A 25,430-nucleotide genomic window follows, 5' to 3' on the forward strand; every position below is an offset into this window, starting at 1 on the left:
ATCAGTGTTCTGTATTTATGTGATTAATTAGATATTCTTTATCTGCGCCTATACGTCATCTTTTAAATGATCAGCTCACATTTTAAGTCAAATTAATGTTTTGGGGGGTGGGGCTAATTTCAGATCAGTTTAATCGAGTGACTTAAGTGCTGTCAGTGCATATGGGATCAAGTGTGAGGAACGAGATGTCCTGGACATTTACTTTGAATTCTGTCTTGGTTCTATTTTATTGACATGTTTTTACTGAAATAAAATATTTAGAGAGAAGCGGCAATTGAGACGTCAAGCGCGTGTTCTTTAGAAACAGGTACATGCATAATTTGTGAACAGTTTCGTTTACAAATTCCTTTAGAACTTCATGTCATTAAAATAACTAAAATGTCTGCTTTTCCGTTCTTTTGACTCGTTTGTTGATGCTCTAGTAGTGACATTAAAATCAAAATCCATTTTCATTCTTTTGCAGTGTGTTTTCGAAAGACGTCCTCAAGCATTTGAGAAAAAAAAAAAAAAAATGCGTCCATTTGTCTATCGTCCTATTTCACGGAATAGTTTAGTGGTTCTCCAACTGTTGTACGCGTACCAGCAGCAGTAATAAAAATGATAAAAATATCGATTTTATTCAAATGTTTTGCATGATTTATTTCTAATGTGCCTCTATAAGATTAATTTATAGCCCACTTTTTTCTTCTTTTTTTACATCGGCAGTGCGGGATTTGAATTTGCGCGCGGCTGCGCTGTCTGTTGTGCGCACACCGCAATATTATACCCACGCAGAAAACAAAAGAGCAAACACTGATGCGATCGAGGCAATATCCGTTTAATTTACACAAGTCTGCGAGCTTGATTTCAGGCGATCTTAAGTGGTGCTTTTGACTCAAAGACATTGGTTTGGATTTGGCTGTAATTTGTTTTTGACTTAACTGGAAAATTGTTCGGATGAGGGACAGAGAAATGGAGCACGTGTTTGACAGCTGTGGGTAAGGTAGCCAGCTCTATGTGACGAAGATTGCCATTATGTCACCAATGACAGTCCGCCTTCGACTAGAAAGATAATACGTTGTTAGATAAGTTTAAAAGTGAACGACTGGTAAAGTCATGAATAAGAGTAAAGGTAACCTCAAATTACTGCAGCCGCTGATTTCATAGATCACGTGCACATTATCACATATTTTTAAGGGTGATGCTAGCTGCAGAATTGTTGGCGGTGAAAAGCAGGGTCTAGCAATGCCTAGGCTCCAAATTTCTAAATATATAGCCTATTAAATAGTCGTTTGTTTGAACTGGATTGCAAAACTTCTAAATGTTAATACTGAATGTGTGAACGACAGGAATATTAATCAAATTGTGGCACTGTGTATGTTGCTCACTATCCTCAAGAGTCAAGACTATGCTCAAAAATTTATATTTGCCAAATGCTGAAAAATATTTAAGTGAACATTGGTGGTGAATTGGTGGTACTTGAATGTTCTGATTTGATCAAAGGTGGTACTTGGCCTGAAAAGTTTGTGAAGCACTGGAATAGTTTGTTTCAAAAATGCTTCTGTTACTTGCATTATCAATTATTTTCTGATATTTATAAGGAAGTATTTTGCTAAGATATTTATATATATATATATATATATATATATATATATATATATATATATATATAAATATTTTCCATAGTTAATAATTATTTGGGGTGTCTGGGAATCTAGATTAGCAACTCATTTTTACTTCAACCACACACACACAACAAACAATGAGAGATTTAAGAAAAAGCTGGACTTTTATTTTGAAGGAACAAGCTTCTGTCAAATGACAAATGAAATGAACAGCTTGAATCTGTTAAGCGTGAAAATATAATATAAAAGAACTGCTTGGTTTTGTCTTTAGTTTCATTTAAGCAGAAAATATATACAACAAAAAAAGGCAGAAGTAAAAAACACTTTGAAAAGCATCATAGATCAAAACATACATCAATCATGACTAATAAATACCAGTCATTTCCATTTCATTGTGATGAGGTGATACATCTTTACAATGGAATAAACTGGACTTGAATGAATTAAGCCATGCCCACTTGGCCATGGAAATGAATCCTAACTAGTTTCAAGAACAGCACATGAAGGCAAAAAAAAAAAAAAATGCAAATACATTTCTGATTGTGAATTTTTGATCTCTAAACGCATATAGTACTGAGACAAATGTATGAACAGGTCATGCAAATACTCCGAACATGTTGCGCCAACAGCTGAAGTGTGGATGGTCAGATATGTACATTGTCTCCGATTTAGTTCCTCTCAGCTCATTCAGAAACACAACCCTTAAATGTCTTCATTTTGAAGTGAAAATGATATGGGCAAAACAAATGCATTTTCTTGCATAATATAATACACGTTGCATAATATATGCAGGATTTATCCACAGGACGTTTTTGAAACTACTAATTTATACCCACAAAATTATGTTGTCAGTTGTGTCTGCTCAACCATTCTGAGTACTAACAAATTTAGCTTGGTATAGTCCTTTAGGTATTAACATTGTACAGACATAGGAAATTGGATATTTCTGTGCCTGTGTTTTCACTATGCACATACCTGGCCAGAAAAGCCTACTCAAGCATAGGTTTGGCTATATCAATATATTACAAATCTTTCAATATTTGAATAACATTGTAGATTTAATTTATTAATAAAATAATTTGTAAATAATACAGATTAGAATTTTCTCAAATCTACATAGTTACAAAATGTTAATTCTCTGTTATCGTAGGCAATATCTTGATCTGTAATGAAACAGACCCATAATTCTGATTTAATTAATAGGTAGATTATACAGCATCAGCTACAAAAATTTATTCATTAGACTGGAAACCATGGCTCCTCGTGTTAATAGGCACAAATAGTAAACATTTCTTCTTTTTTTCTTTAAACACACCATTCTTTTTATTGCCCAACCCTGAATAAATTAATTTCCACTCAAATGCGAACTGTGAAATAATTTAAACAAAGTGTTACTTCATAGCAATATAATAGATTATTAAATACTTTGCTGTTGGTGCCCCTTCCTCCACAACTACAAATGAAACATTAATAAAAGACAAAAAGATGTGCTTCACACAGGTTCATGTATTTAAGGTGGGAAATGTGAACAGAGATCCCAAAAATGCTAAAATAAGCTGCTTAATTCAGCTTCTCCAGAGCACAGTGTGGCTCAGATATATTCAGCTGGCATTCGGAGATAAACAAAAAAAATAAATAACTCTGTAAGAATAAATAAAATGCAATTAGAAATAATGGTCAATAGATATCAGTTATATGCTCTTCCATAATGAATATGACTTAAAACTGAGATTTCTGTGGTGTGTATAATAAATTAAAGACAATGCTTACTTTCACCTTGTGCTGAGGATCCAAAACCAGAAAATGGCATGAAAACAATCTATAACTCAGAGACAATAGTGTGAATGCAAAACTGACCCATTTGTTCTCCGATTGTTTTGTGTGTGTGTTTGTTTTTTTCACAGATAAAGTGCTAACTGTGGAGCCTCTGGGGGATTTGTGTACCATTATAAATCCCAAGGAGCTGTTTTGTGGAACAGGAGTCTTCCTCTAGCTTTGCAATAAAAGTACAGACCACCCTTAATCTCAAGTCCAAAACTGACAGAGACAGAAGCACCCAAAAAGGGGGCCATTTAAATGCTCTTTGTGGTTTGGTGAAAATTCTCGAAAAAAGGCCAAATAAGATCCATAACAGCTATGGTCAAATGCATTACTTTCAAAAGCTAGAAAAAGTCCCTGAGATACATAATCAGCATTAATTCAAGACTCCTATCTGTGCCCCTTTTGATTTCATATAAATAACCTTGGCAATAATAATAACAATAATAATGGTAAATTATAATACCACCAATGTGGGTGAGAAATTCTTCACCTTCCTGGCCATATGTACAAATATTCAAATATCAGTCAGCCATACCTTTTTTTGAACTGAAATGTTAGCTGCCACTGGGATGGCGTTAATAAAAATGATAATAAAGACTGTTATAAATTAATGCTTTGCTAACATCTTCAAGGCAGATAATGCAAATATTGATAGCCTTGGATGGAGGGCCATTATTGTCTCCATTCATAAAGTTAAGAGAAAATGTCATTCATTTACAATCCCCAAATTGTTCTATACAGTGATCATACAACAGCTATGTCCCCATTAGACCTTTACAGACTCCATCACTGAAAGCTTCATTGCGTCCTCAAGCATCTGGTTGTCCGTGAATGTAGCTGGGGGTTCTGGTACAGAATCTGACAAGCCAATCAGAGATTCCAGGAGACAAGTGCCTGGGTCGGCGGCTTGAGGAAGGCTGGGGTAACCAGGCAACTGGAACTGAAAAAAGTTGTCCACATGCTCGTACTCCTTGAGGGAGTTGTAGAGCGAGCTAGGGCCCAGACAAGGGAAGCCATCAAAGAACTCAAGGTCTGATTCTGAGGAGAGGCTCAGGTCCATATAGCTGGCCGAGTGATCGATGGAGGGCGAGGGGGTGTGCGGTACAGATCCATTGTGGAACAGAGCATTGCCTTGATTAGCATTCTCATCTAAGTGCTCAGATATGGCTGTGCAACTACTGTCCATGCAAGAGTCTGTTTGCGACTTGCTAAGCTTATTGTCGCTGGGAGAAACGTCTGCTGTGCTAAAGATTCCGTACCCCACAGATGACAACTCGCTCTTTTTCTGCTTATACTCGCAGTTATCGTTGCAATGCTCAGTGTCTCTACTCCTAACAGGGCAGTCCTCATTGTCTGTATCACTAAAGCTTAAAATTCTCTTAAGTCCGTTTTCGTCAACATCTAACGACGATTGCTTGCACTGAGAGCTTTTGACGACTTCAGAGTCCTCGCTCTGGCCTGAAGAACTAGACGAATCGGTCATGTCACTGCTACAGCTGTTCTCTCCTGCAGCTACTAGCTCCGAGCTAAAGTGAAAGGCGGGAGTGTGTGGCACTGTGCTGCTCTCTGGTGGATGGCCTGTGCAATCTCGCTTTTCTTCAAAAGCAGTCTCATTTTCTGTTGTGTGCTCCTCCAGACGCTTCTCCAGCTCTAGCTTCATGATGGTGTGGATGTAGTGCGTCTGAACTCGGCTAGAGTTGAACTCGATGCGGCCCTCCGTGTTCCCACAACCGTCTTTAGTGCATCCACATGGGAATGATGAGTGGTCCATCTGTGAAGCCAATAATCACATTACTTTAGCGGATTCAGTAAGCGATACCTGTAAATATTACCCTTAAACTCAACAGAGATTCGATTTATAAAGGCTGAAGGAAAGTCTACTGGGAATGAAGCCCTACCTGACACTTGATCCCAGCCAAACTGCAGCTGCAACTTTCTGGCTCGCAGAAGCCCTGGCAGTCACATCCGCAGTCCTCCCTTGACATACGCAGCTCGTGCAGTTGTCGCTTCTCCTCTTTATCGATCTTCTTAATGCCAGCTGCTTTGAGGATGGTGTGTCTTTTTTTAGAAGGGTAAGGATGCAGGAAGGAACCATCATCCAAGTTTACTCCACTAATGTCGATTTCATCCTCGGGGATGTCTTCAATAGTCAGTCTGTCAGCCTCTTCGGACGCTTGGGTACCATTTTTGGTAAGCTGTCATAGGAAAAGGATTTGCATGATTAGGATTTTATACTGCTCATATTTTGATTTAAACTTTAAAAAGACATAAAGCAAGTGAATGGTGAATTAGACTATTTGTTATTTATTGACAGTTCAATTCAACCATACCTTCAGCTTTAGAGCTTCCAGTTTCTCTTCCCTCATTCTGTTCTTCAGTTTCTCTCTCCGTAGATGACGCTGTTCTACCGCAAACTCAGCCAAGGTGTAGCAGCGCTGGGCACTGTGCCTCTGCACCATGCCCAGGGTGCAGCCTCCGCGACTGGGCACGCTGGTGAAGCCCTGGCAGCGAGGGAAGAAGAAAACCGTAACCTGGTCAAACTGCACGTTGCCTCGTCGTGTGCGCTTGGCCTTCTTAAGAATGGAAGTGGCTGAGAGGAGAGAGGAAAAAAAAAAGAAAAAAAAGAGGATAAATATAAGACATGTCTCATAACAAGGTTCTTGTCTGGCTGAGTTGGTGGACTTGGAATCATCCAAGGGAAAACATTAAGTGGAAAAAAGTTGGTGAAAACATTCAAGGAAATTCATGCACTGAATTTCAAAATGGAAAATAAAGAAGCACATGTCTGAGAGTGTGTTAAGAGAAGATGAGAAAGAGAGAGGTGTAAAAAGTGAGTTTTGTTCAGAGTATCTCATTGGGGAGTATTTGAGTAAGAAGTGTGCCAGGTTTATTGGGTGGACTTGGAGCGGGTGAGACTTGTGTGTAAACAAGACCACATAAACGTTATTGTAGCTAATGCACTAAATCACCACAAGATGGCAGGCCACACATAGCAAATCACAGAGCAAATGAGCTCTAAAGTAAAGCCAGAAGTAGATATATTCTGTCATTCACTGACACTACAAAAACTCAAGACAAAAAGTACACGATTTCAACAATCAACATCAGAACAGGCTCCAAATCCCAGCTGGGAGTTTTCTGTACAATCCAGCCATATGTGAAGACAACTGCATTCCTCTTCAATCTCGTGTCTGACAAACAATCCACCCAGGAATTTCCCTTTGGCGCTGAAGTGTGCAGAGGGACTAAAGCTTCAAAAGATCACAACCCAGCGGCTGATCTGGAAGTTTGAGGTTTCTGGAGGCAGTAAAGGGCATTCAAAGCCGAGTTGCTTTTTATATACTCCATCTTTTTTTAAGACAGGCCATCTGTACATCCTCACCGCCCCTGCAAATAGTTCCTACTACCAGCCAAGATCGACAGTCAGCCAGTGAACTAGTCAATGTCAGCGGTCAAAGCGTCCCTTACCTAAAGAGGGAAATTTTCTTCCTTGCACACTATACAAGACCATATGGGGAAACCACATGTGGGAATAAGCTATGCAGTTTGTCCATCTTTTCATTGTAAATTCCATTTCCTCTGTGCGGGAATACTTCATGTTGAATTGTTGACCTCTGTGTGAGAGAGGAGCACTTCTCCCCCAGGGCCGCCAGCTCACCGATTGTTATCTGGAGTGAACAGAAGGGAATGGATCTCAGTGTCCCCACAGCTGGTTTACATTAAACTTGCAATCTAGTGGGAACCCAAGCACATTTTCAACTAGAAGCCTGTGCAAATATGTTTTACTCTTTTCTAACAAAACTTTTGGAAGAAAAAAAAAAAAAAAAAATTGACGAACAAATTTAAAAGTACAGTGCATAAAATCTAAATAGTCCCACCTGAGATTATGTGAAGAGCCACCTCAGAAATACAAAGCATGTTATTGTTTGAAGAAAAGATCAGCTCTATATATTGTTCTCAAGTTAATTTGCATTGGCTTTGGAGATGCTTCTGAACTAGAATGAACAAGCACTGACATTTTTCAGCTATGAAATCAGCTTTTGGCCAAAGACACAAATGGTATCCACTGATGACATTCCTAGTCAAATGTGCTTGGATATGAACTACCCATACAGTAGTTCAAGAGTACTATACATTACCCATACTCCATTCATCAGGATACATGCAATATTTAATGCAACTTAAAAGCGAGGCTATGAAGGATAGACGTAAAGTCTGAGCACTAAGTTGTAATATTGTTCACATTGATCCAGATTGTTTAGTCTGCGAAACATTGAATAAGTATCTCTCCACACAAATTCCAGTTGGCAAAAAAAAAATAAAAATAAAATCCAGAAAACATGCATTGTAAAAATTATAAGTGACCTTTGGACAAATACAGTACAACCAAATAAACAGACTGTAATGAAACTGAAATATGCCGTATATTCTACCACACTCTCCGTTTCATAAACGCAACCAGACAGCCGTATCATTTCCCTTCCTCTTCCCTTCATCCTTGCCTTCCTCCTCCCCACCTCTACATCTCTCTCAGCACCTGTGCTGGGTTCATGCCCGGCATTCAGACAAAGCTCTGCCTTCATTCTATCTCCCTCACATAGCACATTCGCTGGCTTCCTGCCCTGTCATCCTGGGAAACTCAACAGTTTGACTTGCCTTCCTCACCCTGACCCAAAGCACCTCACACTGCAGGCCACCTTTGGCTTCCTTGATGGGTATACAATACTGTGGTCAGGTAAATGCACTCTATATCAAAACATCCTGTGTGCGAAATAGGTTAAATATAAAACCTTGACTCTCAATAACATCTTATCAGGTAGGACACGGAGTAGCTTACACTGAGATAAGCCATGCAGACTTATGAGCTGTGTTATGTTCCATCAGTTGTTCAGGAGGGAAACTCACTGTTATATGATGTTGCTGGGGAGTTAGGGTTGCTGGGGCTCGAATCCAGGGTGTCCGAGTAGCAGCTCTCCCCATCGGAGTCCCACTCGGAGAAGGCAGAGGAGGAGAGAGAGGAAGGGGAGGATGAAGAGTAGCATGGGTCCTCCTCCACCTCCTCGTACTTCCTCTTGAGAACCCCGCTCATGGCGCTATTGTTGGTGGTCTGTGGAAAACAAGCAAAGATGGAAAAGGGTTATTAGAGCATTTGCATAATAAGCCAAGCCATTAACATGTTTTCCATTACAACAAAAATGGCCATGTACATGGTTACAAAAAGGACATCCTCCTGAAAGTTAATTGTAAAGGCTGTACAATGCTCACATATTTATCAGTGCAATCTGGTCTTGGGCGATGGCTAATTTGTTTGGCTATGGAAATTATTTTGTCTTGCAGTAAGCAGTGCTTAGATCATTTCTGTTCATGTGGATGTGTTGTGAAATTCTCTATCCTAACAGCAACCAAACGTCCAGTGATTATTTTAACAGGCTATGAGCATTTCTATCCAAACAACCAGCTGACCGCACTTTATGCTGCCTCTAAGCAGTGAGGAAAACAGGAAGCAATCAATCACATCCCCCCGATGCAAGTCAACAATTACAAGACCCTTCACCCACTTCCAAATTCAATCAGTTAGACAAATACATTGATTAGGAGGGGGACTGAATACATATACATTTGTGAGGAGGGAATTTAGGTTACCCCACTCAAAGAATATACAATTGTGGCAGTTACACTTAACACACTAAATGCATTTTATGAGACTCTGTAGTGAATGTGTACAGCTTGGCACAGTAAACATGTTTATTATGTAAGCCCACTGCTCCCGTGGAGAGGTATCTTATTGGGCAATAAAAGAAATCAATCCTTTGGCAGGAAGAGACTAGCCAGTACCCACCGGCTTTTAAGGGTCAGATCGAGTGCAACACAGCAGCATTTACACAAAACCATCATTTGATACTGGCGGTTGAGGACTCGTTTGTTTCTCTGCCCTGAGATAAACCCCCGTCAGCTAGTTCACAGCTCAGGCACGATCGTGCTGAAACAGGCAGAATGGAAGGAAGTAAGGAAGGGAGGAAAATGTTTGATTTAAAGATAAGGAGTTTTCACTTCTACAAAACAACTTTATTAAAAAGGTCTGACAGCTAGTCATTGATTATTTGTCATTCTTAGAATTCAATCATATTTTGCCAACACTGTGCAGACAGTGCTACCATTCGGGGTCAAGTTTTTTTTTTGTTTTTTTTTTTTTCCTTCTTCCCTAGATGTCTGATGGTAAGTGATGATGAAAAGTAAATAAGTATTGCAAAATGAGGCTTGTTCTCACACACACAGTAACTTCTTGGAAAAAAAGTGACAGACAGTCATGACTGGCAGATTACACAGCTCACAATCTTAGTCTATGGTGTGTCATCTACCAGAAATTATAGCTAAATGACTGATTCATTCCTCCATAAAGTGTGTGACTAACAATATGACTCACAATACAAGTCTGTTGTGTCTAATATTCTAGCCTTGGAACTTAATTTTACTCTTTCACAGTGCACTTTAATAAAAGTACCTTAATAAAAAAAGATGGCAGCATGACAATATTACAGAAACATGCAGTAAAATAAAAAACAAATATCTGATAGAGAAATACAAATTCAGTTCAAACTGACCTCCCTAATTAATAGACTTTCACCAACATCTTTAGGCTAGAGTGCAAAAGACCTCCATTTTCAGCAGACTGAGAAAAATAAGTTCTGCATGTGCATTTCAGACATTAGTGCTGCCATCGTAAATGTGCCAGACATCGATGGCACGTTTGTGCCATCTGCACATTCAGCCATGTCTCCTCCACAGCCAAAAAGCATGAGGTGAGATTTATCTGCATCTAAACCTGACGGTAACTTCAAAGGACCATCCACGGTAGGCTGTATACTTCAATAAACTTATCTGCTCATGCAACACCAGCCAAACGTCCTGCAAACAATACTTGAACCCTTTTCTACAAGCCACACACTTTTAACTGCACTGTGCAGTTATGCAATAGTTTTTGCCATGTGTTAATAATCGGCCATGCAGCTGACACAGGTTTTAAACAGTCAAATGACAGGGCAAACAGCTGACTTGGCACTACAGGCCAAGGACATAATCTATTTTTACTGTGAAGACTAGTATGTGTCCAGATCTGTCCTCATTTGCATGCAAACAGAGCCAGCGCAGAGAAAGCAAATCCTTTACATGCTTCATCTTGCTTGAAAACAAGCAGCCTTCTGCACAGACAAGCCCACGGACATCTGCAGGTCTTATGAATGGAGCCTTTTCATTATAGCCTAATTGTATATAAAGAGATATTATATGAGAGAGAACTTGATTGTCATCACACACATAGAGAAGAAAGCAAAAAGCAGAGGAATTCATCCTAATCTACTCATTTGACTGGGAAATTGGCTTTGAACTTTACCCAACACAAAGTTTCGAGACACGATCCACTCATGCTTGGCACAAGAGAGCACCTGCACACAGCATCTGGTGCTTGTCTATTCTGTGTTCTTGTCACAGCCCTCCCTCAAATGTAGATTGCTGGGAGGGCACATGGGTTTACCTTTACATTTCCCATCCTTCTGTATAGCAGAATTAGAAAAAAAATGTACAAGAAAGATTCCCCAAGGACAGCATGCATGCTTACCAAGCAGAGGAGTTTTAATTAAGGATTTTGGACAGTGGGGAGGACAGCTCTGAAGAGATGGCGATAGAGGGAGGGAGAGAGAGCAGGACCTGAGCGTTAGAAGTGGGTCATTGTCTCTTGACTGCAGCCTACCTGACAAATTGATTTGTTAATCTTGCTAAATGGGCAGAAAAAATGACGACAAGATAATCCCAGGAAGAAGGGGGGTATGTAAGAGGACTGGGGTGCTCAGTTGGAGACAATCTGGAGCTCGTCCTGTTGCACTCAAACACAAACAACGACAAAGGACAATAAAGAAGAAAATACCAGTAATACAAAAAGAGCAGTCTGTCTACCCCTAAATATGCCACAGAGCAGATCTGGATTTGCAGTCCAGAGTGAAAGAGACAGCAGGCACTGTTGCCAGGAAGGTATCCCAGATGCTTTGACGGGGCTGAGCAGGTGAGATGTTTGCACTGGCCCATAAATTATGCAGCGCTGCCGTTCCAATAAAAGCACCACCCTGATGAGGTATCCTCAATGCTGCTGTCAGTAAGGCAAGCGAATATAAATCTTGTGCAGTGGGAAAGCTAGAGCTTCCACTTCAGCAGCAGACTGCTGAAACTGATCTCTAACAACTTCTAGCACAGTGTTGTGATGCTCAATGTTGCATGCAAGCATTAACACACACATTTACACAAACCACAAGCTTCATTGAATGTTTTTCATTGAAGCACGCACAGGCAAACAGTGGAATCCCGACCTGATCTTACGTAAGAGAGTAGACTTTGCCCCCTCCAGCTCACAGCTCAGCACATCCGCACAAGATAATTGAGCAAGCAGCATGTACCTCATCTAAACTGACCGTAGCTGGGGAGGAAAATATTCAAAGCAATTTAAATGTGTGGATCTGAATATATATGCATAACTGTGTATCCTAGACTGATCTTAAAGGGATCACTGTTGTATTGGCTTCAGGTGTACTGGAGAAAGGTGCAAAATCACTGGCGAGATAATCAAATCCAGATAATACAGAGGTGAACAGCTGCCAAAATTCCACCCACATCTAGATAAGAATGTGTATTAGTCAAGAAGCGCTCCCCCTGCTGGTCAGGCCATTGAAACTGCTGCCAGGGTGAGGAGGAAGAGTGTTGTGTTGATTATTAGAACGCTGGGTGTTCACCTATGCCAGAGATATTCTGCTCCTGAGCCTCAACCCATGCAGAGTACACATTCATCCCAAATAAGATCACGCACTAATGTGGGAGGGTGGTAGTCGGCAAAAACTTTAAACAGAAAAATATTCTGATGTCTCCAGGCCACAGGAATTCTCCTCTGGCATAGTGACACATTCTGTAAGAGCAAAATGGTTTGCTCTATTCCAGATGTGTCTTTGTACTCCAAACCACTATTCCTCAAGAGAAACCACCTCAGACAGGCATATCCATAAAAACACCTGATGGTGCGTATAATATATATATAACACGCATCAAAGATTGCGTTATAAGGGTGGAGTTGAAGATTTGTCTCACAGCCCATTCAATAAAATCTGTACAGCCCTATATTCATCACACTGAGCATTTCCAAACCTGTTAATTTACATATTTACCATATAAAAGGAAAATGGACAACACTACCAAAGACAGAACAGAAGATGCCCAAGACCTACAAACACTGAGATTAATAAACAATCTACTTCTGACTTAAAAATGATAACTATTCCTGAAACAAAACACCTTAGCAAGAGATTTAAAAGCTTACAGATGTTTTGAACCAATTTGCTTCTCACATTTTTAAGTGAATGAGTGGAAAATATGACAGCCCAGGAAAATACCTAAACTGGAAGAGATATTTCCATCACTCACGGAACAATTTGCATCAATATCCGAAATGCAAACTTCCAAAGTGAAGCTTCGCCGAGAAGTCACCGGCTTGCTGAGTTTGTTCCAACTAACCTAATGGTGTCAAAACAAATACTAGCTGTCTTTACCATTGCTTAGAGACTCCCAAGGGAGAGTGTATGCGTGTCTAGAGTGGGGGAGCGCAGGGGTCAGCTAATGTCTGGGGCACTCACTGGTACCTCACAAGCTGGGAGGAATGCTAGAGAGTGAAAAAACAGATGGGTCACCTCTGCTTCGCTGTTTTAAAGATATCAAAACCACCCCCCATCCCACTGCATAAAAGCCACACACTGAACTACCCCCAAATAGGAACACTCAGTCTGGTGGGTGTTAATAAAAAGATACCATGTAGTGATGATGTGTCCACTAAATAATGCAGACAAGATCTCACAATAAAGGTATGTGTGGTTTAGATGAGACACGTGAAGACTGAAAAGATGGGAGAAGGAAACTGCCAAGACATCCACACCAGATGTACACATGCCATTTAAATCAGTTGATTGGCTGGCTAATGGGGAAGGCTGTGTCCACCACAAAACACGTGCAAGTTTGCACTTACTCAACCCAGAAGTAAATAATGAAAAAAAAAAAAAAAAGGCACGTTTATCTTTTATGAGTCCAATTCGATAAGTTTAACAACATTACTCCAAATAAAAAATAAAAAACAACACTGCTCCTTACTCAGGCAGGTTATACTTATTTCAAGATAAATGTATGTTTTGTGACTAGTGGACCACCGTAAATGCCACACACAATTTTAAACAAAAACAAATAACTAACAATACTTAATATTAATATGGTCAATTTATTTGTGCTTATTTAAGAAAAATAAAAGTCATTGAAAACGGACCTGTATCACGGTGCTGTGTATAAACAGAGTCGTTTTCACAAACAATCCGAGTGAGGTCGCGCGAGAGACAGCAGCAGCATTCTGCAAAACTGACTGAGCAAAATCTGCGCTCGCGCACAAAGAAACGCGCGCGACAAAAAGCTGATCTTCTACAACAGATACAAAAAAGAACAAATACAAAAACAGAGTAGCCTCCCGTTTTCCCAGTATACTAGGACAATTGACCTAAAGTTCACAGGTGAACGCAGTAACTTTCACTCTCAAACATTAAATCTGTTTACAAACAGGGATTATATTACCTCACTGTTATATAGTATGCCGATCATTCAAGAACGCCTTAAACATCGCTGTTGTACTTCCAAAGATAGGAAAAAACCCTATCATCCCATTAATATGTAATCAACGACAAACTGACAACCCTGTGTGAAATGAGAACATTAGATTACATTATCACTCAATTATTCCAATCACGCCGTGCACAACGTGTTAGGGTGGTTGTTGCTGCCTCCCTCTCTCGTGATGACCTGAACAGCCCTCCTCGTGATTGACTGGTGTCAATCACATCATTAATCAAATGATCAAGAGGGGTCTAGCTGCGGACATGCACTCTTATTACTCGGTGACATCACTGAAAAGTGCATATGAATGCAGGTCTGCAGGCAAACTCTATTAAAATGATACGGTGTGGCACCTTAAGGAGTCGCTCTCGCTTCAGAAGACTCACGAGCACTGTAAACGTGAACGAGGAATTCACTCACACACACACACATTCAAACCAGCACTTACGGCTTATCGGAGACATATAAGGTCCACTATGCTGGAATTCTGCCAATGGACCGACTCAGAAACGCCAACAGCTGTCTAAATGAATAATCTATTTTTATTATTATTGTAATCAAGCCCAGCAACACAAACTCATTAACCACAGCCATTTAAAATCTTGAATGAGACAACATTTAGATTTATTCTGAACACACGCGTCTCTATTGTACAATATTGTAAGCAATAGGGTTAAAACCGTTAACCGTAACTCATACACATTCAATGAAAAAAGAAAGCCGAGTTTGTTACTTACATTAAATCATGAGTACGTAAAAGGCTATGTATGTACTCATTACACTGAAACGCAAAAGCGAGACAATAGCGACTAATGTAAACTTTAGTTTTTTATGTCACGGTAACACACAAGCATGTCCTTTAACTAAACTACTTAACATTGTTACACAACATATATTTACCTGTCTATACTGACGAGAGAAAATAACATTCAAACTATTTGGCTGGACTCCAGCACCGAGGTTTGGCTATTAGACAAATTACATGTGTAACGTTAAACACCGCGGACCTTCGCTACTCACCGATAATGTATCCGATCAGCATTAGTGATATCACAGTGGAGTAAAGGATAAACCGATAATAATCCAAGTGATACGATTGCGTTTTCATCCGTATAGAGACCCCTTTCTGATTGTGTGCCTATTGTGCGGTCGGCGTACAGCAGCTGAAGCTGTTCCTCTTGTCTGAAGCCGACGGCTGAGCAGCACAGCCTTTTCGTCAGTGGAAAACTCCCTCCTGGCTTGTGACGCAGGCGGTGACACAGAGGGAGAGACTGCCCACGCGCCGCTTCCTGCCTTCTGCGCGGAGCAACACTCCTCCTGGCGCGCGAGCATCCTGACAGAAAATTGAAATCATTGGATAGTAAGATTATCGAGCAAGGACCGGAACACAATATCCACCGATAATGTGAAACAGTAAATCTTTAATGGCCCTTAAAAATGTATTGTTGTAGCAATAGTTTCCGCCATAATACTCCTGTTAGTGTTATACTGTAAATCCATATTACATTAATATGGCATCACCTTCCAACAGTGTGGGAGCTTTCAGAATGTTCCTGCTATTTTGTTTTTCTTTTCTTTTTTTTTTCTTTTTTTTTCTTTTTTTATGACAGTGGTCCCTAATAAAATGTAATCACATTTTCATTGTAATATCTTATATCTGGTAAATTTTGTAAGGTTATATAGACCTACTTTAACTATTTTTTTTATTTTTTATCTCCATTTAACATTGAAAAGATAACTTGAATTTGTAAGACAGTTAATAAATGGTGCGCTATATTAAACTTTATAATTAGTAGGCTATATATTAATTAGACTATTATGCTAGACTGACAAAATAAATTAAACCTATTTAGTTTGATGTTTTATGTGTAGTTATTGTTTTTCAATTCCAGAGTCAGTTTCCACTGATTTAAATGAGTCATAAGACATGTAAATCTGTTGCATCATTTTGTAGTAATTCTTGTAAAACTATTGCCTAATATATTGGTGAAAGTGATGCAACTGTGCTTTTCTGACTTTAGACATGGAAACAACTCTAAAACATAATGAATAAGGAATTAGAGTACATTAAATAGCCTATGTTTTCATTATTTATTAAGGCGATGAGACTGGGATCGAAGGCAAGTTCAACTAAGATGGACCACAAGGTTTTAAATTTGAGATCAACTGACATATTTCTGATAAGATTTCATTCTGTACATCACGTTTCCTCCTGCCTAAACAATCCCTACTGTTACCGTTGTCATGTTACCTGTCATCATAAACAGCCCACACCTGCATGACAGAATTCCACAAATGCAATACTTATCAGAATGGTGTGAAGTGCAGGTGAGCCAATAGGTGGAGTAAACTTTCAGGGTGTGCTGCTAGTGTCAACACAGGTGTAAAATGCAGCCAAGGTGTTTGGGTGGGGCTACCAAAAACTGCTTGTGTTAGTGTGCATAGTGCACCAATTGAACACAGGATCACGGTCGGTCCTCATTTCATATCGGCAGGGTCCCATAGAGAGCATTATCTTTCTCCATCCACAAAGCAAATACACCCAGCAGAGTAGGTCTGGAGTCATGCTGAAAATCCCAGGTCTCCTGTTGTTGTAATTTGCAAATCATACTACTAAGTTTTGGTTAATGTTGTTTACTGGAGTAACTTTTTATTAATCTGGCTCAAGAGTGTTTTTTTAAATTTTTTTATTTAATGCAGGCCTTAGAATTGTTGGTGTGATTCATTGGTGTGATATGATTCAATGTTGATTTATGCATTAGTGCATGCATTGAGACTAGAAGAATGTGTTAAAGTATTTGATAGTGTAGATCGACTCTCCCTGATTAACTTGGCTGTCGCCTACATGCTTTTAGAAGCTGTTAAAGTGTGCCTGGATGGCCAGTCACGGTACTTTGTCATGTGGCTTCCCCCACTCTAGAAGAACACTTCTCCGCTTACTTCACTCCTGTAAAACCACTCATATCTGTTAAGGACTGCTGTTGTTTTGTGAAGGACATAGTGGTTGACATGCTGTAGTGTTGTGTCATTGTGGTTTTGGCCAAATGAAAAACCCTGAACAAAACAGTAACAGAATGTTTCAAATGTAAAGTCATTATAGTGACACAAGTGTGGCGGTGGAATAATAATGTTGACAAAAGACAGTTCAGCACATGAAAGAAGTCTTCTCAAATTTCTGGTTGGGAAAGAAGTTGCCTTCCCTAATAAAGTGGAAAATGTTCAGGGGAACACTGATACTGACAAATGTTTGTCTTCTCTTCCAAGAAAAGAAGTCTCTCGATGGGGGGAGGGGAACGCTTTTGCCAGGGCCACTGGCTTAGGCCTGCATACATTACCCACTATGTCTTTAAAAGTGTGCCAGAGACTTTACTATGGAGGACGCCCCACAACGAGAATAATAATGGCCCTCAATGCTAACCATCTGCAGGGAGAGAAAAAAGCCATAGCTGCACGTGTTCTTGCGAGCACCTCACATGAACGGACTCACATATCACACATTATTGAGCAAGGCTCATATCCCACAGCGCATACATTAGAAAACAAGCACACAACTAAGTTTTGATATGCTACTCAAGAATTCAAATTGTTGAAAGTTTGGTTAATGTCCCAGAATTGCCTTTAAAGAAGAGGAATAACAAACTCTCTCGTAAGTTTGCAGATTAAAGTGAAAGACAGTGATACGTCCTGACCAGGACAAAGCCTTTTCGGTGAGTGTTGAAAAAGAGAAGGATAGTCACGGGAGTCAGGGTGAAGTGCAGGTTTTTTGGGAACAGATTGATGGTCCCAGCTGTCCCTAAGTGGGGGATACAAAGCTGGGCAGCTGGTCACCTGTAGCTGAGGCAAGTGCTGATACTGCAGTTCTGTATCTGCTATTCAGTAGGAGGTCAATTTTTGCCCTAGTTCGCCTGTATTCTCACTGCTACTGATTATAAAGTACAACAAACTATCAATACATTTTAAGCATTATGGGATTATGTACGCTGACAACAGACTTGATTATACTGGGTGTTTTGCAAAAATTTCTGAGGTAAATGGAAAATTCCAACCACAAACTTCTCACGTCTGATCTGTAATTAAATGGGTCGGTACAGAAGTAGCACGATTCCATAAACACAGTACGATTTAAAGAGCACAACAAAACACATTAAACAACATACAAGTTTACAGAACTTACAGTGCACCTCTATTTATAGCTAATTACATATATAATTTGGGGATTAAAAAGACACAAGACTTAGAGAAAGCAAACTGAGTTATATACAGGGGTTAATCTGCAGGCAGAGGAGAGCAGAGATACCCTTCCCCCAACTGACTGCCAACCAATTACCACACGGAGCGTCTGCCTCGCTCACAGAGAGATGATCCAGCCAGTGATATGACATCATCAGATGCCCATTAAAGGAAAGTTTACTTCTGTTTTCTCTCTCTCTCTCTTTCTCTCTATCTCTCTCTCTCTCTCTCCCTCTCTCTCCTTCTCTCACTCTCTCTAAAGAAGAGCTAAGAAACTTGAAGCCTATTTCCCCACCAGAACTCTGTCACGAGGGTTCAAAGACAAAGAACTGTTTGTTTTTTCAACATTAGAACTTTTTAATATACTTTTTCTATGAGAAGAGTTAAATCATTTTTATCGGGGTCTTATATTTGAAAAACATTGTGAAACATTTATTCCTTCTTAATTTGACATTTATTGACTAAATAAAACTAATTATGTTTCAACTTTAACATTTGCACTTTTTCTCCATAGTACTAATTTTTTCCTCTCTAATTGAGCTGAACACTATATACTTGTCATAGGTGTATAAATAGTTGCATACTTCTTTTCTTATATACAGTATCTTGTATTAGGTGTCAGTTCATGTGCTGGTATTTTCCTGCTCAAATCTGCACCAGACACTCACTGTTTCCAATAGTCTCATTCAGTCCCAACAAACACTCATTATGCTGCCCCTGCCCTCAATGTGTATGTGTGTTTTTCTCCTTCACAGACTCTCTGTGCATGTATTTGGCAGTCGAGGAAGGGAAAAAAAAACTGAAAGAGAAAAGACTCGACTGGTTTTGTTTACGTAGCAACATAGCAAGGCTGTCAGACTAATGTCTTCATGAGTCTGTCCCGCAGGGATTGTATTCAATATTGCTCTCATTGATTTACAGTTTGTTAGACTGAATGTATTTCATTATTGATTTAGAGGTGTCAGGTTATATTAAGAAAAACAATGTCTATAATAAATAGTTGAGGATTTGAGCCAGGACATTTAAAAAGTTGTGGCTTTAGGTATACAAAAAACCTGGAGAGATCGAGCCAATTTTGATGATTACCGAAAAAGCAGGTTCATTTTTCAAAGCCTATGCTGTAGATAAACCCCTTCTACTCCACAGCCCCCAATCTCCGCACAGGAACACAGTAGAAAGTGAACAGAGGGTCATGAATTTAAAGCTGCAAAGGTTAATGATGAGTGACAAGTGGATTAAAATGGCAGTAGAGCCCAGAGAGTGACTGACTCTGACCAACACCCCCATCAGTATTAAAGATCTTTGTAGTCTCACGACGGAGTCTGATATCCTCTCCGATCATTCATCAATGTTCAAAACCTCAACAGGAGAACAATAGAAAAGAGCGTTTTATTCTCCTCGTGTAGTCTCTGTTAATTATCTCTGTTCTTTACTTGACTGAGTAACATGTTCACAGATATTTACAGATAATTAGTGCTTTGCTTGCAAGATAAACCACGAGACACTGTTTTTGAAATATTTAATACTTTTTTATCATTATTATTCTCACACATCCCAGCTATTTAGCACCACTTAGTGATGCGTGTCATTTTTTCAGTGTTAAAATATTATATCCTATCCCAGCTTAATATGCAGAGACTATTGGTAGGGTGATTCCCTTGAAAAATGTAAACACTGTGGTTCTGTGGCACTATCAAAACATTGCTTTCATTGCTTCATGTCCAACACAGCAACACTGACTTTACCAATGGTGTGAGTTTGTGGCGGGACTATCTGGGACCAATGGAAGATGGTAGCTATGGCCATTGGTATTTGGGAGACCTGTTTGAAAAAAATATTTGCAACCCATTTGGTGACGGTACTTTTACATGCACTTTAAAGGTTTGATTTCAGTCAGAATAAAACAACAATTCCTCTTTTTAAAATGTTATGTGAACTTTTGTGAAGTCGGACTAAAAGACCTAGATAATGCGATTGGAAATCGACCTCTTACATGTAGGCAGTGTATGTTTACTGGACGACAACTGGCCTCGGCGTTGTGCACATGCATGCTCTGAAAGTCAGAGGTGAAGCCTGGCATGTGTTTAACACAGCATATTTAATGTCTTTCCTTTAAATATTTGATTACACATTATACTTGGAGAGACATGAAGACGGTAGCTTGACTACGCAAAAACTTGCTGTAGCTCGATTATAACTGTGCATGTAAAAGTAATGACTTGTGGTGCAAACCAAACACTTTTCACCTTTAACCTACAAATTTTAAACACAAACCAGATTTCATCCTTAGGTGTGCTGCATAGCTTTGCTTCACATAAATTGTATGCTTTTTAAGAAATTTAAAATAAAATAAATTTCCACTGCCAGTGATGGTGTCCTAATTCTTCACATTTTGTGGATCACTTTATCAAATTATACTATTCGTTTGATGCCTCACTGGTTTTTCCTTTAGGAAGTGCAGATCTAGCTATTTAAAAAAAAAAAACTATATTAGCAATCTTGTTTTTTTAGATACAGTATATACTTTCTCAGATTTCTTTATTTCAGAAAATACTCATTTCTATAAACATACTGCCCCTTATTTTACACCTTTTCCAAATCACCTTGATGAAGTTCCTCTGCATTGTGCATATCTTTAAGAGCAACTGAGATAAGCCAGCAGAAGTCAATACACTGTTGAGTGTGTGTCAGGTCATGTCAGCAGGATTGCAGCACATCCTTATTGCAGTGTTTACATGCTGCACACGTGCTCTCAAACTCTCATCTGAGAGCTGCTGCGGCTTCATGGCCAAGAGCTCTTTTGTCAGTTAGACGGCTGGTTTTTACAAGGCTGATAACTGCAACTACCCCTTTGCTTGCATATTTGTGTATGTAAACTCCCAAAATAACATGGGGAGAGTGATGTGAGCGCAATGTTTTGCATGTCCTCAGATTTGATAAGCAGACACATAGTGATGACTGTACATTTTGTGGCTTTACTTGTTAAAATAAATATTGTTTTCATCTGTGGGGGATAAACTGTCATGCATTAGGTCTGTTTTCTCAGTCTATACACACTCTATGCAGTCTGTTATGTGTATGTGACTTTTACCTTCAGTCTTCTTTCTTTTTTGAAATCTAGTTCTTTTCTTTCCTCTTTCTCATAAATTAGACTTTTGTGTTTCTTCACTATGCCCAGAATTTTTTTTTTCAAATAACTTTCCCAAGGCTGAATATCAGTTTCCATCTAAATAGGTGGAGATAACAGACAGTGACGGAAACCCCTTTGAGACGTCACACTCTGCCTCTGAGAAAGGGAAACCAAACACACTGCAAATGTTTCCCGTTAAACAGGGTACTTCCTTATTACTGAAATGACACATTTGCGAAGCATGTTTGTTCCTTTAAATAGGCACTGGAATAACAAGCTATGTTTGAACTACCCATTATACTGTAGCTGGATACCTGGATAACACTGTCTCCCTTCTAGCCTTACATCGTAGCTGTTGAACAGGAATATTCATTTTATTTCACTTCTGATTTAGTGAAAGATGTATCTGGCATGACTAACTCATATGTCATGAATCACACCCATGAGAAATGTTTTTGTGATTTAAGGACAACATAATAGGCCTATGCGTCATGTTTTATAATTCTCGATTCAAAACAAGAACTTTGTGCAATGCATTTCTCCATGTTACCCAGAGACAGTTTTAATGCATTTGAGAGGCATTTACAATTTATGAAATTACCCCAGTACAATAATAAGTGTTAAGAATTTAAACCTCCCTGGACATGATTTGCAATTATCTCAGATAACAGAGATTTGTGGTAGATACTCTGTAGAGCTCATTAAGCACTGTAGAAGAGCTGATAAGATCACTCCATTAAGTGTGACTGAATGCACAGCAATGTACAAGTATTTTACTCCTATTAATGTAATTTATTTATAATTATTTCTATAAATGTCTAGATACTACACTTAGCTCTAATTCCACACACAACTCACACACAACTTAGCAGGGCTGTGACTACTACAAGCTAGTTTTATTTTCTTTAAATTAACCATTAGTCAACTTTTTACACTAGGACTATAGGAAATATCTTCAATGGCGCACTTGTATTTGTGTGACTGTGTGTGTGTGTGTGTGTGTATGTGTGTGTGTGTGTGAGAGAGAGAGAGAGAGAGAAGGGGTGAGTTTGGCAGGACCTCAGCACTGTGTTGTTACCAAGGCTACGACATCGTGCAGGCCAACCGCAGGTGCCGTGGCAACAACAGTGTTTCCCAATTAGGGACCCTGAGAGAGGTCCAATAATGAAATGTGCCCCCGGGCTGCGCTGGGTTAACTAAATGGATCCACAGTCTTTTAAAGTTAACAAAAGGCTGACTCGGGAGGCATCTGAATGGCCTGTGAAAGAGGTGTTCGCCCAACCCTTCTCCTCCTCTCCATCTCATTCATATTGCACGGTTAAGGACGTGCTTTAATTCAGGGGGGCTGATTTAAAATAATGTTGCCCCACACATGGCAAATCTATCATTGATTGTTAACTGATGTCAACAGGACACTGAGACCACAGTAAGATTAGGAACATCTAGAAGGAAGACAGTGGGCTTCATTCACTAACCGTGGGTCTGCACATATTAGTGTGTGAAATCTGCATATAAACATTTTCACGAAGAAGTCATGATTCAATAATAAGGTCGCACTAAGAGGTATTCTGAATTTACTAAAAAAAATGTAGGACCAACTGAAACCACACATACACAAAAATCATATATTCCCAGTGTCCTTATAAACATGGAATAAATAAGAAATTAATGCTTTTCTGGATTTCCACCATTTGGCCAAACAGTTTTGAGCACTGTACGGAACGGTTACAGTAGTATTTCCACTTAAGAACCATTCTCGGTTTTGCGATGAGAACTGTTCGGCCCGATGGTGGAAAAGCAGCTCTTACATTTAGGTGTAGTGGTGGACTTCAATTCATTGCTTGTCATTTCAAAGAATTACAAAATGTTCTTTGAAATCTTTAATCAAAATATAATAACATGCTCTACTTCTGAAACAACCTTCCTTTTCTGCAGATGTCACTTAGGCCATGCAGGCTACTGGATAATGATAATCAATAGCTAGGCAATAAGCAGGAATCTGTGGACATTTTTCTAATTTTCTGCACTGATTTTTGGGTAAAATCTGTGGAAGGATTAAAACATGGTAAAATGTGTAAAACGGATCTTATTCTTAGACCAAAATCAAAGTAACCAAAATACCTAATTAACGAACATGCAAGGGGCAGAGACATGTGGAGCTTTGTGAATGTCGGGCCTTTTCAATTCTGCGGAAATCTGAAGAACTTTCAATGGAGTTCTGCAGGTGCAGATTCAAATATCCAAACACTGTAGCTATTTAGACATTATTTTAGTAAACACAGTGAGGTCTGAATACATTCTGGTATGGTATGCACACTTTTCACAATCCAATCAATTCCCAGTGGATGAAATCATTTCCCTCCCTAGATTTTTCCCCTAGATATTTCTGTTTCACTCGGAAATACATCACGTTAAAAAAGTAAAATGGGTTGCAAGCAGGGATTCACACTGACTTTAAAGGAATAGTTCACCCAAAAATGAAAATTCTGTCATCATTTATTTATCTTCATGTTGTTCCAAACCCGTATTTCTTCTGTGAAACACAAAAAGAGAATTTTTAAAGAATACATTGGCTGTTTTCCCCCCCCATTCAAATATGTTGTTCAACGAATGGAGACTGGAGCTTTCAAGCTTCAAAAAGGACAGCAGAAGCTCTATAAAAGTTTCATCAAAGCAGTCTATAATATTTGTGAGTAATATGCATAAGTGTTCTGAAGCCATGCAACAGCTTTGCGTGGGGAACAGACAAAGTTTTCCCCTCTAGAGAGCTGTGCACACCAATATGCTACCAAAATCGGCTTACAACAAAAAACTGACAATGCAAGAAAACCACGTTTTTGAGACTTCAAATCAACACTTGTGTACATTGGACAAGCCGGTAAAAACTTCAGTAATGGTGTTTACATGCAATACAAAATCGAGGTAATGGGCAAAAATCAACATATGTTAATAGTTTTGCTTAAATCATTTGTGACTTTACCCCGACAAAATAAAACAAATTAAGGCGTTTACATGACTGCAAACATTGCTGTTTTTTTAAAGCATAATAGGTGTAATATTGTGCAATTAAACTTGCTCAGAAGTTAAACTCAAGAACTGGATCATAACAGTCCAATTCAAGAACAAATTTGTCAGACTGGTTTTGTGTTCCGAATCAAGCGATTCATTTAATTTGGGGTGAACTATCGCTTTAAGCATAAATATTACACCAGTGAAGCCATCTCATTCTTGCAGCAAGAGCACACACACAAACACGCTCACAAGCACTCAAACTAGCTATGCCCTCAGAGCCTGAGAAAGGAACGAAGTGGTCCTGTTTGCTGAGGGCTAGTGTCCACACATCCTTTTCCACAAAGGCCCCATTGAGAGTGCACCCAGGTTAAAGTCTGTTTAAAAACCCTGTTAAACAGCACAGAAAAGGCGGCATAACCCTGACTGAGAGCAGAACCAGCAGGCCTCACACTGCCTGCTTCACTGCCAGCCTCCACACACATACTGGCTGTTGTGCTGACACTTTCTTTTTCTGTCTCCCTCTCTTTTTTTCTCTCCCTCTCCCTTCCTGGTGAACAATATGAAGGGAGGTGCAGAAGAGGAAGTAGCGAGCAGGAAGGAGGAGCGGGCCCTCTCTTTCCCAAGTGAAGGACAAGTCTGTTGGAGCGTCAGTCTGGGGCCATGATTGTGTTCGGCGCCTGGCTGCGTCTCACAGAAGACCCCCATTAATCACTGGAGCAGGTCCCTCTCTCTCTCTCTTTCTCTTTCTCTACCCTTATGCAATGCACCACTTTTGCCCAGGATCCCACACACACAGAAGGCACACATTTAGCATGCTCTAAAATGCAAACACAGAGAATACCTCTCATTCATGCACAAGCACTTATTCTGAGTTAAACACTTTCACAAAGCACAAATTAAAAAAAACACCTTATTCAATCACGCGCGCACACACACACACACACGCTGGG

At 39.5% G+C, this 25,430-nt stretch overlaps 1 protein-coding gene across 1 annotated transcript; it reads right to left on the reverse strand.

Moving 5' to 3' along the window:
- Positions 1–1,749: 1,749 nt before the first annotated feature.
- On the reverse strand, positions 1,750–15,291 carry LOC127434452 (cysteine/serine-rich nuclear protein 1-like). The gene is made up of 5 exons (XM_051687221.1): positions 15,129–15,291; positions 8,331–8,532; positions 5,756–6,015; positions 5,324–5,620; positions 1,750–5,196 (listed from the first exon to the last, which is right to left on the reverse strand). Exons 2-5 carry the CDS (start codon positions 8,512–8,514, stop codon positions 4,192–4,194), a joined length of 1,746 nt encoding a protein of 581 aa, XP_051543181.1. The 5' UTR covers positions 8,515–8,532; positions 15,129–15,291; the 3' UTR covers positions 1,750–4,191.
- Between the last annotated feature and the right edge of the window lie 10,139 nt (positions 15,292–25,430).

This window comes from Myxocyprinus asiaticus, chromosome 44 (assembly GCF_019703515.2).
Source record: "Myxocyprinus asiaticus isolate MX2 ecotype Aquarium Trade chromosome 44, UBuf_Myxa_2, whole genome shotgun sequence".
In the NCBI taxonomy this organism is placed as follows: domain Eukaryota; kingdom Metazoa; phylum Chordata; class Actinopteri; order Cypriniformes; family Catostomidae; genus Myxocyprinus; species Myxocyprinus asiaticus.